General features: G+C 55.7%; 1 protein-coding gene across 1 annotated transcript in view; it reads left to right on the forward strand.

The window, feature by feature from the left end:
* The window catches only part of ZNF423 (zinc finger protein 423), a 330,711-nt gene that overhangs the window by 287,477 nt on the left and 25,795 nt on the right, over positions 1 to 17,439 (forward strand). The window contains exons 6-7 of the mRNA XM_045989431.1: positions 13,980 to 14,111; positions 15,672 to 15,787. Coding sequence (XP_045845387.1) covers positions 13,980 to 14,111; positions 15,672 to 15,787 — 248 coding nt within the window. The remainder of the gene's footprint in view (positions 1 to 13,979; positions 14,112 to 15,671; positions 15,788 to 17,439) is intronic.

Genomic DNA, 17,439 nt, shown 5'->3' on the forward strand with positions numbered 1-17,439 from the left:
GAGGAGGGGCCCGGAGGGTGGGCAGCGATGGACGAATGGCTAGGCGTAAGACGTACTTCTTGATGAAGCTATACGAAGCTGCGTCTCCCAAGAAGGAAAAAGGCAGGTGCCAGCCACGGCGGTACGGAGGAGCCTTCCTCTGCCACAACGCGTGGGTCTCGAGCTGCATGCGTTTCCCCCCAGCTAAGGGCAGCTGTTCCGCTCACTGAGCCAGCAGGGAGAGTGGGGGGCTACATGGGGGCAGCTCCGCCCCCTCCCAGCCTCTCCCCCATCAGCCTGCCCTCTCCTCTGGACTCAGGCTGCTAGTCCCCTACTCCTCTGGGAGCACAGGGAGGGGCACTGTCCACAGCTGTCTGTGAACTGCCTTCTTGGGCTAGGAATGGTGGGTGGAGTGGGAGTGGGCCCCAGATTTGGGGGGACTGGTGGCAGGTGATGAATGGAGCTGGCCGTGGACAGAGGCAGACTGGCCAGCCTCTGGGATCCAGGCTGTGGGGCCTCAGCTGCCCCAAGTTGGCAGACCCCTGCATCTGGTCTCTGGGTGCTGGGTCCAAACGATCCGAGACTACCATCTGGGAGCACATAGATCTGGAAGCTGACCATATCAGTAAATGCATGCTACTGCGAGCTCGAGGCATCCAACAGGCCTCACTTAGGCTCGGTCCTGGGTCTGTTGGAGGATGAAAGAAGACTGTGACCCTCTGCCCTCAGACAGGTGATATTTTCGATGGATGGTTGGGGGAGGGAGTGGAGACCAGAGTGGACGAGAGGACGTCTGACCCCAGAGACTGCCTCGGAGTGCCATGCGTGCGACTCTAAGCTGTGCTCTGTCTCGTGGCTTTCGAGCCGAACTGAAGGACGAGCTTCTCCCTTGGAGTCGGCTCAGCGTGGGCGTGGTGGTCGGGATCGGATGACGACTTGAAGGATGTAACGTTGCTTTGAGTGTGTTCATGTATTCCATGTTGCGTTTGCATTTCCAATTTGAGTTCCATTTTCATTTTACTTGGGTCATGGCAAAGCCCCAGTTCTTGGAGGTGTGGGCAGCAGAAGCGGAGTAGGAAACCCCACAAACCACTTAGCTAAGCATTACGAATGCAAGCGTTTGCTTCCTTCACCAGCATCCGGGCTAAGCCAGTTTAAAGGGGCATCTGTTAATCTCTCTCCTGGCCTTGACCGCCAGCAGGTGTCCTGTTTGCTGACATTCCATACTTCCTCAGGGAGCAGAGGACACAGGCTGCTTTGTGAGAGGAGGCTTAATGGCGTAGCAGGTGGGCTTCCAAACTAGCTAGGGACCCAGTTGTTATCCCTTGACTTCAGAACCTATTGGTCCAAAGTTACCGATTTCCTTGGGTTATACCTTTCAGAGAAGCTTTACTACTCTGGAATGTTCCTGAATTCCCCCATATTCTTATCTGCCCTGGGCAAAGCAGCCACATGATGATTAGGGTAGACGTTTAAGTTGAAGGTCAGAGAGGCTCACATCCGGATAGTTTTCCACGAAGGGGAATCCCGACAAGAGCTAACAAGTAAAGGGGATGAGAAGTTCCTTAAAACATTTTGGGGGGCACCTGGGTGGCTCAGTGGGTTAAAGCCTCTGCCTTCGGCTTGGGTCATGATCCCAGAGTCCTGGGATCGAGCTCCGCGTCAGGCTCTCTTCTCCACGGGGAGCCTGCTTCCTCCTCTCTCTCTGCCTGCCCCTCTGCCTAATTGTGATTTCTCTCTGTCAAATAAAAAAATATTTAAAAAACAAAAACAAAAACAACAAGAAAAACCATTTTGGAACACATACACTCCAAATCAGTGAATATCTTTAATACACTGCTGTGTACCACACACCATTGTACGGTTGGGAGTAGAGTGTTGGTCAGGACAGGGAGAGTCCCGGCCTTCACGCTGCCTGCGTTCTAGCACAGCGCCATCCCCTAGAACTTTCTGCCGTGACGGAAATGTTGCACGCAGTCCGAATCAGTAGCCACTAGCCACGTTGCTGTTGAGCACTTAAAACGTAGAGCTGAAGGGGCGCCTGGGTGGTTCAGTGGGTTAAAGCCTCTGCCTTCGGCTCAGGTCATGATCCCAGGATCCTGGGATCGAGCCCCGCATCGGGCTCTCTGCTCTGCAGGGAGCCTGCTTCCTCCTCTCTCTCTGCCTGCCTCTCTGCCTACTTGTGATCTCTGTCTGTCAAATAAATAAATAAAATCTTTAAAAAAAAAAAAAGTAGAGCTGAATTTTTACTTTTATTTAACGTTCATCAGTTGAGATTTAAAGAGCCGCACGTGGCTAGGAAGGACCATAATGGACCGTGTGGATCCAGCAGAGGCGTGCGTTTTTGAAAATGTTGTGACAGAACCAAGCCCAGTCTTGTGACTTACCATTGCCTGGAGTGTTGCTGAGGAGTGGGGATGCCCAGGGTCCAATTAGTGTGGCCAGGGCGGAGGAAGGGGTGGATTGCCGCCTCCCGTCTGAGCTTCCGCCGTCTGAACTGCGGAGAAGGCTCTGTGTCTCTCTGGTTGAGAAACTTTTGGGAAACCCGGCGCTGTCTGCCTTTTGCGTGGGCGCGCTGCACGTGGAGAGCCCTGGGTTCTTGACACATTGCCGCGCTCCTTTTAAAAACGGGCTCTTGGTACAGGAAAATGATGTCAGCGGCAGAGAAAACCCTTGTAGGAGAAGCGGGGCTCATTCACGTGTCCCCGGCAGGGTTGGTGACAATCAGGGTTTTGCAGCCTGCCCGTCACGTTAATTGTATGTTATTAGAGGGGCACTAATCCGATGATTATTAACATGATGGATTTTTAAGCAGTTGCCTTGTTGGGGAAAACTGGAACCTGAAGATCTGGGATCTCCGTCCGTAGGTGTTTGGTGTGTTAAGCGAGAATTAGCTGCTTGTTTGGCCTTGGGGGCCCCTGAGGGATGCGGTAAGGTCTTCATTTCCTGAGGGCCTTTGTCTCTATCAGGTGGAAGGGGGTGTGTGTGAGGAGGGCAGTGGAATGTCTTCATCAGCAAGATGCGTCGAACCCCTAAAGGGTCAAGTTCCAGAAGTTTGGATTTGGGAGCACTCTCTCTCCTCCGAGTCCCCCGGGAAGGTCCGTCTGTGGGTGAGTTGGTCAGTTACTCGTACATTTGCTTTTTCCATCAAGCGGCTCTGAGAGGCCCCTCTCATCTCTTAGTGACCTATCCGGGGCCTGGTTGGTGCCTTTGTCTTCACCAAAGACAACCAGTCAGCACGTCGTAACGCTTATGCCCAGCTCAGACTGCTGAGAGGTCCCCGTCTTTGTCAGCCACCACACCACGCTGGCAAGCAGAGGCCTGTATGCAAGGCCTGTGCATTTCCTCACGAACCACCCAGGACCGTGCGGAAGCAGGCAATGCACTTGGAAACACTCCATCGTGGATCTCTGCCCCGGGCTAGCATCTGTCTGAGACTTTCGGAGCCCTGGTGCCCTTGGGGAGGCCCCCGCATGGGCCAAGCTAGCAGGAAGGGCAGGCCCAGCCCGGACAGGTGCCGTGCGAGCCCGAGACACGTCCTTGTCCCTGGCCCCGGTTTAGACTTCTGTGGATATCCCACTGAATTTTAGTGGGATTTAGAACTGTGAAGAAAGAAGAAGTGTTGGCTTCAGGCGCATCTGAGGGGTGGCGGAGTCGGCTGCTGTGGTTGGAAGGAGGAAGCTAGGCAAGCCCCCGTTGAACAAAGGGTCTGAAATCCAGAGACAACTTTGGCCATCACAAATACGGGGAGTGGTGTGGAGGTGGAGGAGGAGAGAGACCAGGGAAGCCGACACAGAAGCCTTGGCCAGATGGACGTAACATAGACCGAGTACCCACAGTGTGCCAGGCGCCATGTCAGAGCTCTTTAAACATTTTCCGGGGTGGGGGGCTCTGCTGGTGACCCCACAGTGCCCACTGTGTTCCAGACCGTGGGCGTGGAGTTTCAGGGCAAAATCAGGCCCGAAATCACGGCAGCTTGGTAGTAATACTGTGGTCAGCATTCTTTACCTCGTTCTCACTCCCTCTTCTTCACAGCCCTGTCAGGGAGACGGCATTCTCCCCATTTCACAGGCAAGAAGACTGAGCTCACAGCACCGTATTCAGTGCAGTCACCCTGCGCATCTGAGGCGGAGCCAGGAACAGCCTCCACGCTGCCTGGTTTTTAGCCCCGTTTCCCCCTCTGCTCCCAGACGAAGCTCATCTTGATGGAACAGGGGTGAGTGGGGGGCAGTCAGTTGAGCTGTCCTGTTTGCAGTGATGGGAAATCTCCAGGGGAGTTTCTCCGGAATCATCCTCAAGCTTAACTGACCCCTCGCTAACATTCGTGTGACGTGGCTCTTGGGAGCAGTCGGTCAGTGGAACCATCTGGAGTCTTCTGACTTGAGTTTCGGAGGAAAAGGGAATGCTCGAGTCCTTCTAACTCAGGATAGCAAGGTCCTGGAGATGCGCCTTGGCCAGATGGCTGTCTTGCCATGGGAACACCAGGGTGAGCGGGAGGGGTGGCTGAGCCAGCCAGGCCTTCCCTGGGTGTGGGGGGGGGGTGGGACCAGGACGGAGGGCCTGCAGGTGTCCCTCTGCTCAGCCTGCCTCCCCCAGACTTCATGGGGACCCCTCCCCGAGGTGCAGAGATGCGCATCTGCCTGGCATCCAGGTCCAGCCTCTCTGCTGGGGACACACCTCTGGCAGAGGGGAGCCTCCCCCGACCCTGGAATAAAGCCAAACAGCCTCTCGATGAGGCCAGGCTGGACTGACACGCCTGAGCAGCAGACGAAAGGAGACATCCAAGGCCAGCTCCTCCAATGGATTCCTACCGGATGCTGGCCTGCGAGAGGGCCCAGTGCTTCCGGCAGGAAAGACACCAGGGGTGGGGTGGGGGAGGGGCGCCCTTTCCATCCGAGCACCTGCCTACAGGCCAGAGCAGAGCCGCACTCTACGGAGGTGGGGGATTCCATCTCCCCTCTCTTCCGCGGGCCGGTAGCCTCCTTTTGGACCGGCCACACTGGTTTATTGTGGCGGCCCATTCAGTGCCGAATGGGGATGTTGGTGGATACCTGGGTAAATAAGTATAAATAGTTTTCTTTCTGATATGTGACCGGATTATTTTCCAGTTGATTTCAAGCCTTGGCCCCAAGTGGCCCACAGATCAAAAAAAGATAAGGGTCAGTTACAAGGTTGAGCTCATTCTCCGTTGCCATGGCAACTGACCTCAGGCAACCCTCAGAGGACTACACCCAGCTCCCCAGGTGATATTTTTACTGTCCACGCCATCAATCCCAAGCCTTTCAAAACTCAGACTGCCTAATTGTCAGGGCTCTGTTTTGAAGAGGCTCCGGGTCCCCCGTGGGGCCCTGGTTCAGGCTGCCAGAGCTCATTTATAAGCCTTTCTGAAACACGAGGGACCAGGAGATGGGTCCCTCATGGCCAGAGAGGCCTGGGAAGGTGCCCCCAAGGGGAGGAGGAAGGGCACAGCCCATCCTCCAGGATTAATTAGGAAAACCGGAGCCCAGAATGGGGGCGGTGGTGGCGGGGTGTGCCTTCAAGCAATGGCTAAGTGCTCTTGAGTGAGGGGAGGCGCTGAGTGGCCCTGAGCACATCAGCATTTGGGGTCTGGGGCAGCGGGGATGCCAGGATGCTCGAAACACTGTCAGCCACTGCCCCTAGAGTCTCCAACAGCCCCTCCAAAGACACCCCAGGTCATTCTCATTACAGTTGGGATAACAGGAGAGTATTTCTCAGTCTTCTGTAAAATGTCGACAAGTGACCGTAGAAAACTTTTCTCTCTTGTAGAGATAGAAGCATACAATCCTGGGGAAGATTACAGCCGTGAACGCACGTCTTCATGGCTTCCGATAAGCTGGGCATCCCCAGAGGCCTTTTATAGGACTCAGGACTCCTCGAACTTGAAGGCATTCCTGAATCACAGGGCACTTTAAAAACGCAGATTCTCATTCTGTGGATCTGGGATGGGGCCTGAGATTTTCTACATTTCTCACCAGCTTCTGGAGGTGTGGGGGCTTCGGGTCTGGGGACCAAAGCTGCCTAGCAGGGCTGTAATTACTCAGAGCCATCAGGGCCTAAGGTGTTGGGGATCCCAAGATCAGCCCTTGCCCCTACTTCCATGTTCCTTCAGTTCCTGCCTGGCCTCTGGGGAAGGGCTCACCCGCAGACCCTGTTTTCTTCTTTTGTCCCTTGTCAGCTTCCAGGTCAAATGTCATATAACCCGCCCCCCCTTCCCTTGCAGCCTGCCTTGGTTCATTTCCTTGTGGGATTTAATAACGAATCAATAGATAAAGAGTCCGACCTGGCTGTCCAGATACTAGTATCTGCCCTCTTCTCTTCCACCCAAAGGTCTTTGTTCCTTACAGAGAACAAAGAACTGTGTCCCCCATTGGCCTATGTTTCTATTTCCTGTTCGGTGCTGGCTTCTGGTTGCTTTTTTACTAGGACAGCATCAGAGGGGTCCTCTCCTGGGGTCCCCGTCTTGCCTGCTCTTTTACCTGGATGGATGCTGGGCTGCTTGTTCTTCCTCCTCCTTATCTCTGTGTGCCCTGTGTGTGTCCGAGCCCGGGCTCGGGGATCTCAGAGGTTTTTACTTGACCTGAGCCTTGGGGTGGGCTGTGGAATTGAAGGCTGGTGAATTTATCACCCGAGCGGGGAGCAGAGAGTTTCAGCTCGATGAGGCAGCCTGTGCCTCCCCTGCCTCCCTTCCACTCCCAGAAATGCCATTTCAGGGACAGTGCCACAGCCCGGGGCTGGCCCATGCCAGTCACTGTGTGGGCTCCTCCCCACTTACCTGGGGACAGTTCCTAGCCCTCCTGCCAGCTGGAGCTGGTGCTGGCAAGGGGACCTCCAGGCTCAAATGTGGAAGCCAGGAGGGTATTTCTCTCCGTCCTTCTTCTCACCCCCAAATTCTGGATGATCAAGGAGCAGAGGGTGGCTTGCTTAAGGTCTCAAGTCCTGGGCCTATTTGGGCATTTTCTGAAGGTATAGAGGGCTGCTTAGAGTGATCGTGTGCCCCCACCCTGGCCTCGGCCACCTTGCTGACATGGGACATGGGTGCTGCCCCTTTAGGGCTTTTTTTCCTTTTCGCTCCACTGAGGGGGACCCTCCAGGTCTCTATTCCTGGGGCAGGCCATTCTATTAGGATCTGACTAGCGAGTTTCTGAAGGCAAGCACACATTTGGAAGCCACCAGTCCTTTCAGTTTGGGTGGGGAGACCATTGGTGTGTGTCAACCAGCATTTCCCAGCAACCATACCCCATGTTCCAAGCATTGTACTAAGTGCTTTGCACGAGTCGCTCATTCACTATTTATTGAGCACCTACTATGTGCCAGGTCCTATTCTAGGCACTGGTGACATAGCATGAGCAAAACACCTCTCAGGGAGCTTACATTACCCTGTGCTGGGGTGTGTGTGTGTGTGTGTGTGTGTGTGTGTGTGTGAGTGAGAGAGAGAGAGAGATGTGCAAGAGAGGGAGTCAGTTAAAGAAACCAAAACAGGGGCGCCTAGGTGGCTCAATGGGTTAAGCCGCTGCCTTCGGCTCAGGTCATGATCTCAGGGTCCTGGGATCGAGTCCCGCATCGGGCTCTCTGCTCAGCAGGGAGCCTGCTTCCCTCTCTCTCTCTCTCTCTGCCTGCCTCTCTATCTACTTGTGATCTCTCTCTGTCAAATAAATAAATAAAATATTAAAAAAAAAAAAAAAGAAACCAAAACAGTCAACTCTGTAATACTCCAGGTGGTGATAAGCACTATAAAGGAAATTAAAGGTGGGTAAGGAGCTAGAAAAAGTTGGGGGGTGTGTGCTCCTTTAGCGGGGGGCATCCAGAAAGGCCTCGCAGAAGAGGTAGCATTTGAGCAGACTCCCGAATGAAGTGAGGGAAGGAGGACAAGAAGGTGGTCTGGGGGGAGAGAGTTTCACTGAGGGCAGACATCCTGCGCCAGAAGCCGCCTGCTTGGCACCTTACAAAAACCCTGTGATGATGCTTCCCATTTTCTAGCAGAAGGGGCTGAGGCTCAGAGAGGTTCAGTAACTAACGAAGTACACACAGCGAATGACTGGAACTGGGACTCAAACTTAAGCGTTTCTCGCTCTCCCTCCTGTGTCCTTAATTGCCGCTCCCCGAATGGAGGTGGCTAATTACGCCCGCCGTCGACACAGGTGCCAGTCACTGGTCCTCTCCCCTGGGAGGGGTCTGTGCCATAATGACACCACTCCCGGGTCAGCTTCCCCGAGTGGGGTCCCTGCTCAGAGAAGGGCCGGGCCGAGTGATATGGCGGGAGCAGGTCGCGCTCAGTGCACGAGAGCCCGAGAACAATGCACCGTCCACTCCCCGCCGCAGCCGCCTGCCCCTCCCTCCCAGGCAGCAAATTATGGCCTCCGAATGTGCGCCCAGGCCTGCCTTTGACATCAGTGGGGCCCACCTGAGCTTCACCTTCAGGATTCTGATAATCAGCTCTCTCTCCTCCTGGCTTCCCCCAAGACCTGTATGGAAATAAGTATGTGTCTGCCAGGATCAAATGCTTTTGGAGACAAAAGTCGGTACCGAGGACATTACAGGGAGCTATCATCTCGGCACGACACTCTTCCACAAAGCCCTCTGCCCCTCTTTTGGGCTGACACAGTTTCAGCCTGAAAGGTTCCAGCAGGATGACTTGGTTTTAAGCAAAAGCACATCCTATTATTTTTTTGAGAAATGAAGTGTAAAATTAACACTTATTATTCCTGAGCAGAGGCAAAAAAAAAAAAAAGAGAGAGAGAGAGAGAGAGGGTTGGGGTGGGATCTGTGTGGGGGGAGTCTCTGATATTCGTGCTTGCTGGGTTGTTTCTTTGGCAGTTATGGTTTTTATTTATTTTTATTTTTAAAAAAAATCATAAGAAATCAATGGATTCCCCATGCCAGCCCCGACTTACGGGGACTGGGAGGAAAGATCTGGCACAGTGAGCAGGCAAAAATCTGCATTTCACTTTACAAATGAGCGGGGCTGCATAATTCACTGGAGTTGTGTGGGTCTCTCTTATGGATGCCTGTCATGTGCTATGAAAAAAAAAAAGAAAGAAAGAAAGAAAAAGAATAAAAAGGAGAGGAAGTGATTTTGCGTCTTAACTCACAAAATCCTCCAGCCCCCCCGTGCCGGGGCGCAGGGGCCCGCAGGCTCCCTGACAGCTTTGTCATTCTGCTCCAAGGTGTCTGCCGAGGCTGTGCGATCTTACATAATTCGGGAAAGTTACTCTCAGAGGGTGCTGCTCTCCGAGGAGCCCGCGGCTTGGGACGGACGAGAGGTCGTCCGTGTCGGCGGGGTAAGGAACCCCGGGTGGCGACGGACTCGGTCCGTATCCGTGGGCTGGCTGCTCCTGGGTCACCGGCGCCCACAGGAGTGTGTTGGCACACAACTAGGGCAGTGCCCCGCCCCTCCTCCCCATTTTCCTGGATGGCTGGATAGGGAGAGGTATACAGGATGGACACCCCAGGGAGCTCCTCCAACTGCCTCCAGTGGGGAGAGGGCGTGTCCTTCAGAAAGAAGGTTTGCAGACCTGAAGGTCCAGCCTGAGTGGGAGAGATTCTTGGGTCTGCGGGAGCCGCTCCAGCTTTCTTACTTTTTGCTCCGTTTTCGCTTGGCGCTTGTTTTATGTTCCCTCCCCCGTCTCCCCAGGTTTGAGTCTCTTTAACATGTTGGGGGGCCCGGGGGCGGGGAAACGGAGCAGGGACACGCGGTTGTCTACCGGGCTCTTGATCTAATTAGCCCACAATCTCGCATCGACACTGGTTTGGGGGTGCGAAGTGCTGAAATGGCAGCTGTTTGGGGCCCCGGACCCGGCTGGCGGCAGCAGGGCTGCCTGACTGTGCACACATTCATGAATGTGGGTGCGGGGTGTAGCGGCGTCTGTGAATCAGGGGAGACTGGCTGATGAATGGCTTGGCACTCGGAGAACGGAAAGTGACTGTCAGACATGATTTCTCTGATTTATAAGTTGCGGGAGCCTTCTTTGTCCTCTCGGTGTTTGTGCATCAGACGGCACGTCTCCATTCACAGCCAAGTGGATCAAGGCCCCGCTCGGCAGAGAGCAGTAAATCCTCCTTTGCCATCCCTGCCTGGGGAGCTGGCTCTGGCTGGGCAGGGGGAGAGGGCCCAGCCGGGGGCGTCTTCCCTCTGTGAGTATTCGAGCTCCTTCTGTGGGTCCAAGCGGGGCCTGATGCTCTGGGGGCTGGAGGAGGGAGAGCCATTATCTGCACCCATCACCTAGTTGCCGGGATCAGAAAGACTCCTAGGATATGTCTAGAGGAATCCTGGGTCACGTGCCCAGCCAGGTGCAGCCGTGCATGCTGGCGTAGTCAGGGGAGGCTGCCTGGAGGTGGTGTGCAGGTGGGATCCATATGGATGAGAAGGGCTTTGAATCCCATTCAGAGCACTGCCCCCATTTGGCTGTTACCTTAGCAAGTGGTCAAATTCTCTTTCCTAGAAATGGGGTTTTACCAGCCAGCTGGGTTAATTCTGATATTTAATTTATGTTCTCAGCTTAAAATCATCATTCCACATCCCATCTGCCTTGTTAATGCCCAAGAGGTGCCCACATTCTACCAGGGAGGCCATCCATAAGGCTGGTACTTCTCTGCTTTTCGTTCATCTATTCCTTACGTTGTGCCAGGCACCAAGAAGCATTGTTTGTGTGGGGGCGGGGCTGTGTTGGGGGGTCTTCTGAGGCAGCCCCCACACAGGAGGCCATCTCTAATTATGATGAGAGTCTCCCCAAGGGAAGTGGAGGACGTGAGTAGGGCCTGTGCGGCAAGCGTGCTGAGCCTGCCCCGTGTCCCCAAACTTGTCAATGAATTCCTTTTCTGCCTGAGTCTCTGCCGGGTGCGTGTGGCCTAGTTGCCGGGGCTCCAGGGGCACGACAAACACCCGGTAGATTCCAGCCAGTGGGCTATGTGGGGCAGGCCCACCGGCACGTGCACGTGTGTGCGTGCGCCTCTGCGGGGGTGCCCGGGGAGGGCTGGGGGATGGCTGGGCCAGGGAGAGGCATGCTGTCCCTGTCAGCCCCTGCCAGGGCCTGGGGACCCAGGGACTCACCAGGAGCCTCAGCCCATCTGTGTGCATGCCTTACCACTGGCAGAGCCCCTCTGCTACCGAATTCTTGCCTTTGAGGGCAAATCAGAGCACCTGGCACCTTCGGGGCGGCTGGTTCCCTGGGGGAGCCCGAGAGGGAGCCTGTGTCCTTGGCTGTCCCAGATAATACTCTCGCTGATACTGGCATGCTTGACAACAAACACTAACTGAGCACTTGCTCTGTGCTGGGGCTGCTTAAAACCCTCTTTAGGTATTAACCCATTTACCTTTTTGGGGGGAAAGATTATTTATTTGACAGAGAAAGAGCCTGGGGTGGGGCAGAGGAAGAAGGAGAGAGGAATTTTAGCAGACGCCTCACTGAGCTCAGAGCCTGCTGCGGGGCTTGAACCTACCATACTGAGCTCAGAACCTGAGCCGAAACCAAGGGTCAGACGCTCAACGGACTGCGTCGTCCAGGGGCCCCTGTGTTAACTCATTGAATTGTCACATCAACTATAAGAGGAGGGCTACTGGGGGGGGGGGAGTGGCATTTTTTGAAGACTTTTTTTTATTATTTTTAAAATATTTAATTAAGTATTTGAGAGAAAGAGAGAGTATGCGCATATGTGGTGGGGAGGGGCAGGTGAGGGAAGGGGGAGAGGGACGAGCAGACACCCCACTGAGCATGGAGCCTGATGCGGGTCTCCATCTTAGGACCCTGAGATTATGACCCGAGCTGACATCCAGAGTCACACGCTCGACCGACTGAGCCACCAAGGCACCCCAACTTTTATTACTTTTTTAGAGCAGTTTTAGTTTTATGATAAAATCGAGAGATCAGATACACAAATTTCCCTTCTAGGCCCTGCCCCACACGCGCATAGCTTCCGGCACCCAGGCCACTCACCAGAAGGACCGGGTACATGTATTTTGCAAAGACGAACCTGCAGGGACACACCGTAATCGCCTGAAGTCCGTAGTTTGCCTTGAGGTTCCCCCTCGGTGTTGTACCTTCTGGGGGTGTGGACAAATGTGTCATGACGTACATCCGTCATTGTAATATGCTAGTGAGTGTTTCCCCTGCCTCCAAATCTCTGCTCTGCCTGTTCATCCCCGCCACTACCTTAGGCAACCAACTCATCTTTTTATCGTCCTCATAGTTTTGCCTTTTCCAGAATAGTTGGAATCGTACAGCACGGAGCCTTCTCGGGTTGGCTTCTTGCACTTAGTAACACACGCTGGCAATTCCTCCGCGTCTTTTCACGGCTTTGACCTCACAGTTGACTTCAGCGTGAGTGATACGTGAATAATCCTCTGGATGGACCACAGTTTGTGTGTATCCGTTCACCCACGGAAGGGCATCTTGGTTGCTTCTGAGGCTCAGAAATTATGAATAAAGTTGCTATAACCATCCGTGTGCAGCTTCTTGTGTGACAGAAGTTTTCAGCTCCTTTGGGTGGGAGGGAGATCTCCAGGGAGGGAGATGGCTGGATCCTAGAGTGAGAGTGTGTTTCGCTTTGTGACAAGCCGCCAAACCGTCTTCCAGGGCGGCTCTGCCGTTTGGCATTCCCAGCAGCAGGGGGTGGGGATTGCTGTTGCTCCACGTCTTTGTCAGGACTTGCTGTCATCTGGGTTCTGGATTTTGGCCCTTCTCGTGGGTGTGTACGTGAAGGAAGGCGGTTACTGTGTATTTGAGAAGAGAGGAAACCGAAGCACACAGAGGTTACATAACTTGCCCAAAATCATGCAGCGAGTGGCAGCATGGGTTTCCGAGCCTGGATGAGGTGACCCTCATGCCAGGGTGACTCCTCACCACACCACCTGCCGAGCCACGGGCCACACTGGTGGCAGACGCTGGCCCCTTCCATCCTCACACAGCCTCATGGGACAGGGGATCAGGGGCACTCATTTACTCTGAGTGGACTGACGCCGGGGCCCCATGGTGTGGTGAAGCATCCAGGATTCGAACTCTGCCCTGCTGACTCTGGGCTTGGGCGCCAGACCTCGGCTCTGCTCCCCTGGGTGTTGGCGAGAGGCCAGTTCCCCGGGATACACTCTCTTCCCTGGGCCCCTTTGAGTGAAGGTTTGAGGTCATCGCAGCTCCCAGGTGGGTAGATGGAGCCATGTTCTGATCTGAAAGGACAGGGTGTCTGCCCTTTGTCCATCAGATGCTGTCCATAGTCCATCTGTTCTAAAATTTTTAAAAAGATCATTTTGTTGTTGTTTTAGTGATATCTATTGATGGTGGCTCAAGTGGCCAGCATGCCCTGGGCGATGGGCATCCCTGCTTCCCCTCTGACCTCACCACCCCCCACCCGGCCCCCAGGCTTCAGGCAGTCTGCCTTCCTGCTACCAGCAAGCTAGCGCATCACGGGCTCAATTCAGGGCCTTTGCCCTTGACTGTCACCTAGGGAGTCCCCATGTCCTCTCGTCACCTCTTGACACTGTGTTATGTGTTGGTCATCTTTATTATGTGTCTCTCTCACCCCTAGAATGGGGACAAGCACGTTCTCTGCTTAGGTCCCCACAGAATCTCCAGCTCAAGGTGCCTGGCACATAGCATGTGCTCAGGAAATACGCTCCTGGATTTTTAAAAAGTCTGGTTTTTCTCCTTCCTCTGTGCAGACCCCATCCTCGCCTCCTCTTCACTGGGACGTGGTCTCAGATTCAAGCTGTTGATCATGGCCCGCACACATTCTTGCTTGACCAGCAAGAGAGATCACAGCAAATGATGCCTTCACGAACCAGAAATGTGGGGGCTGGCCGCCGGGGTCTGTCGGCCTCTGGGGGCAGGGCCGAATGGAGCTGGGTTGGGTCTCAGCATCTGTGGCCCCTGCACCAGCCCTGGTTCTGGGGACCAGGGAGAGGCTGGCTTGGGCTATGCTGGGGCCCCTGGGCTCCTGTGTCCGGAGGACACGGTTTACAGGGTCACTGATGGCCGCCGTTCTCCTTGCAGAGGAAGGCATCAACCACGAGTGTAAGCTGTGCAACCAGATGTTCGACTCCCCAGCCAAGCTCTTGTGTCATCTCATTGAGCACAGCTTCGAGGGCATGGGCGGTACCTTCAAGTGCCCCGTGTGCTTCACAGGTGAGTGTGCTTGGGGTGGGGGAGGGGATGCACGGCCTAACCCTTTAATTATCGGACCTCTGCCTATGCTCGTGCCCTGACGTGGACTTGCCTGCCCCAGGCAGAGCTGGCCCGCCCCCCTCACCTCTGGCCCCTCCTCTTAGGCAGGTTGAGGGCCCTCTTTCCTAGCTCAACCCTCGCTGCATAACTGCTTTTTCCAGCCCAGCCTCACCCCTCTGTTGCCTTCTGCGGGCTCCAGGCTCCTCTTCCTAGCTGTGAGCTCTGTCCAGCAACAGTGGGGCGCTCTCTATACACATCTCCTGGCTTCCCCACCTCCTGGGCCTGCCTGGGCCCCTGCTCCATCCATGCTCCAGGATGGAGGGGTCAAGGGCAGCTCTGTTGGCCAAGTCCCCAGCCCCTGGCCCCCACCCCCAGCCTGGCTGCCCGCCCAGGCGAGCGGCTGTCCCGGCCCGAGGCGAGTCTCAGGGGCTCTGCCATCCCCCCCTCCTGCTGCCCAGATGGCAGCCGGTGTGCGTGGGGGAGCCCTGGCCTTCCCCCTGCCGCCCCCGACATCTGTCGTCTGCCACGGCAGGAAGCCCACCCCGGGGAGGGCGCCTGGCGGGAGAGGATTTCTGAAGTGCTCACCTCCCAGACACACAGCTGCCTCGGGGCCACCTCCTGTGTGCGCCCAGGGCCGGGGCTGCCTCGTGGACTGTTGCCACCGGGAAGCCAGGGCTGTGACCCACTCCACGACAGGCCTAAGGAAGGGGCTGTGCTACGGGGAGAGTCCCTGCACACTCACACGCCTCCGGGGTGCACGGGAGTCTTGGAACACCCTGGGGCCACTTCCCCCTCAGTCCCGGGAGCACCCCCACCCATCTGTTACCATCATACACTGTGGGCCAGGCAGAGACTGGCACCAAGGGGCTTTGGCTGCCAGGTCTACTGACCCAGGACATGGGGCCTCTGTGTGGGGATCTGAGGAATATAACCTCAACAAGAATAGTAATTCGTGTTTATTGATTACCTTCTTGTACCAGACAATGTGTTAAATTTATTTAATTCAACCCACAGCTCTGCCGCCTGCTAGCAGTGGGACCTAGGACGGGTCATTTAACGTTCCCAGTGCCTCAGTTTCCTCGTCCATAAAATGAGGGTAACAATAGTGCTCGCCTTACAGGCCTGTGCTAGAGTTAGGAGCCCACACGCAGACAGTGTCCGGCAAGTGGCGATGGTCCACGAATCCTGCGCCAGGCCATCTTCCAAGCATTTTGCAAGTATTAACCCACTTGATCCTCCCAGCCAACCACTGAGCTACATACTTTAATGATCCTCATTTTTTTCAGAAGAAGAAATGAAGCCCAGAGAGGCTCAGTGACTTACCCAACGTTGCACAGCCCCTTGGTGGCAGAGCTCAGCTCCCCTGGCTCCGCTCCCTCTAATAGCTGCCGGTGGTCTCCTAGTAGCCCCATATTTGGCTGACTGTGTCCGTGGTTGTGTGATTCCCTACTTGTGAATGGGTTGGGGGTGGCCGGGCTGGCGTCTCCAGAGTCTGGCCCTGACGGCCGTGTCCATGTCCAGTCTTTGTCCAGGCCAACAAGTTGCAGCAGCACATCTTTGCCGTGCACGGGCAGGAGGACAAGATCTACGACTGCTCGCAGTGCCCGCAGAAGTTCTTCTTCCAGACCGAGCTGCAGGTGAGTACCTTTGTCCACTGCATGCCCCTCCTGGGGCTCTTTGGGGCCCCCGTGGGCACGGAGGGTCATGGGGTGAAGCCAGGATGGTGGGGTCTTGTACTTAGCCTCACCCCCACCCAAAGAGGAACAGGTGCTTGGTGTGGCACCCGTGGCTGTCCTCGTGGAGGCTCGTGTGGGGTGGCCTCCCGGCCTCTGTTGCCCAGCACTCTCGGACGAGCAGACCCAGAGCAGCAGACCTGGTGAGGAGTCAGAGGCTCTCAGTGCTGGGGTCTCCGCGCCAGTCCCTTCCCGTCTTGGGGATCCTGTTTCTGCACCGGTCCTTCACTGTGATGATGTTCAGCAGAGCTTTGGATCTGTGGCTGGTGGTCTCTGCAGCTTGTGTGGCTAAATCCTGGGGCTGTGTGCAGCCAACAAGTGGGTCTGGGGTCTTGGGGTCTCCAGCTCCGCCCCGGAAAGCCGGAAAAGTGAGAGCAGTCGGGTTGGGCCCCAGCTCCGAGGAAGGGGTGCCTGCCATGGGTTCTGAGGCGGATGGGGCACTCAGGAGCAGCACAGCGGCCCCGGCCAGCTTCCTCCAATCCCCATGCAGCACCTGCAGCAGCCGAGAGGGCCCTGGTGAGGCGATGCGGTGTTGATCATCCTCCCCAGGCCCTTGGAGCCACTCCTCTTGGTGTCCTACCTGTTACTGGTTTCTCAGGACTCCTCTGTGTCCAGGTGAAGCTGCCTTCTTGCCTACTGACTTTTGCATGAAATTCTTGCAACCCTGGATTGGTCGCATGTGCACCCAGATATACCGTGTGCGCGCGCACACACACACACACACACACACACACACACACACCCAGAATACCATTCACACAGCATAACACCGCACCCGAAAAAGAAGTACCACATGTGCCACATGGACCAGAAATGCCACACATCCCCGCAGGCATGCCTCGATACCATACACTGAGGATAACACCACTTTCCACGCACACACAGTGAGGGAGGAGGCGAGTCACACACCAGCTCTCGAAGCTTCCTCCGGATAGTGACACGCATCTCCCTCTCTCAGGGTGGCTTGGCCAGATCCAGTCATGTGGCCGTGCCCAGTTTTAAAGGGGAGGAGGAAGGTAATGCTGTCCTGTACCCAGAGGGAAAGGAGAGCTGGCATTAGTCACACCCCCAAGCACTGTGCACACTGTGACCCCCAGGGCCTGCCAACCTGACCCCACCCCCTCCCCCGCCCCAGGCCAGTGCTGACCTGGCTCTCAGAAGTCACGCCCTTCCCTGAGGCCGAGGCCACAGTGGCAGGGCTGAGTCCTAACGTCACTGAGGGGCAGCAGTGGAAGGTCCCTTTTCTGGGGTCGAAGGGGTAAAGCAGCCCAGCGACGAGGCCCGCCCTGGTTGGTCACCCAGAGGAAATGCAAACAGGCTGCTGGAGGGCTCAGTGAGGATTCACCCTCCGACGGTCAGGGTCCCTTCCTGGGGCCTGGCCCCGGGTCAGGGCCACGCAGGCAGAGCTGACTCCATTCTGTCACACTGTGGGACAGAGTTAAGGACCTAACTCTATGAATCCAGACTCACCCAGAGATGGGCTTCCACGGCCAAGTGCCACCAGCAATGGTGACACTGGCCAGGGCCCACCGCTGTCCCCACCTCGATCCACAGCC

Source organism: Meles meles, chromosome 19 (assembly GCF_922984935.1).
Source record: "Meles meles chromosome 19, mMelMel3.1 paternal haplotype, whole genome shotgun sequence".
Classification (NCBI taxonomy): Eukaryota; Metazoa; Chordata; class Mammalia; order Carnivora; family Mustelidae; genus Meles; species Meles meles.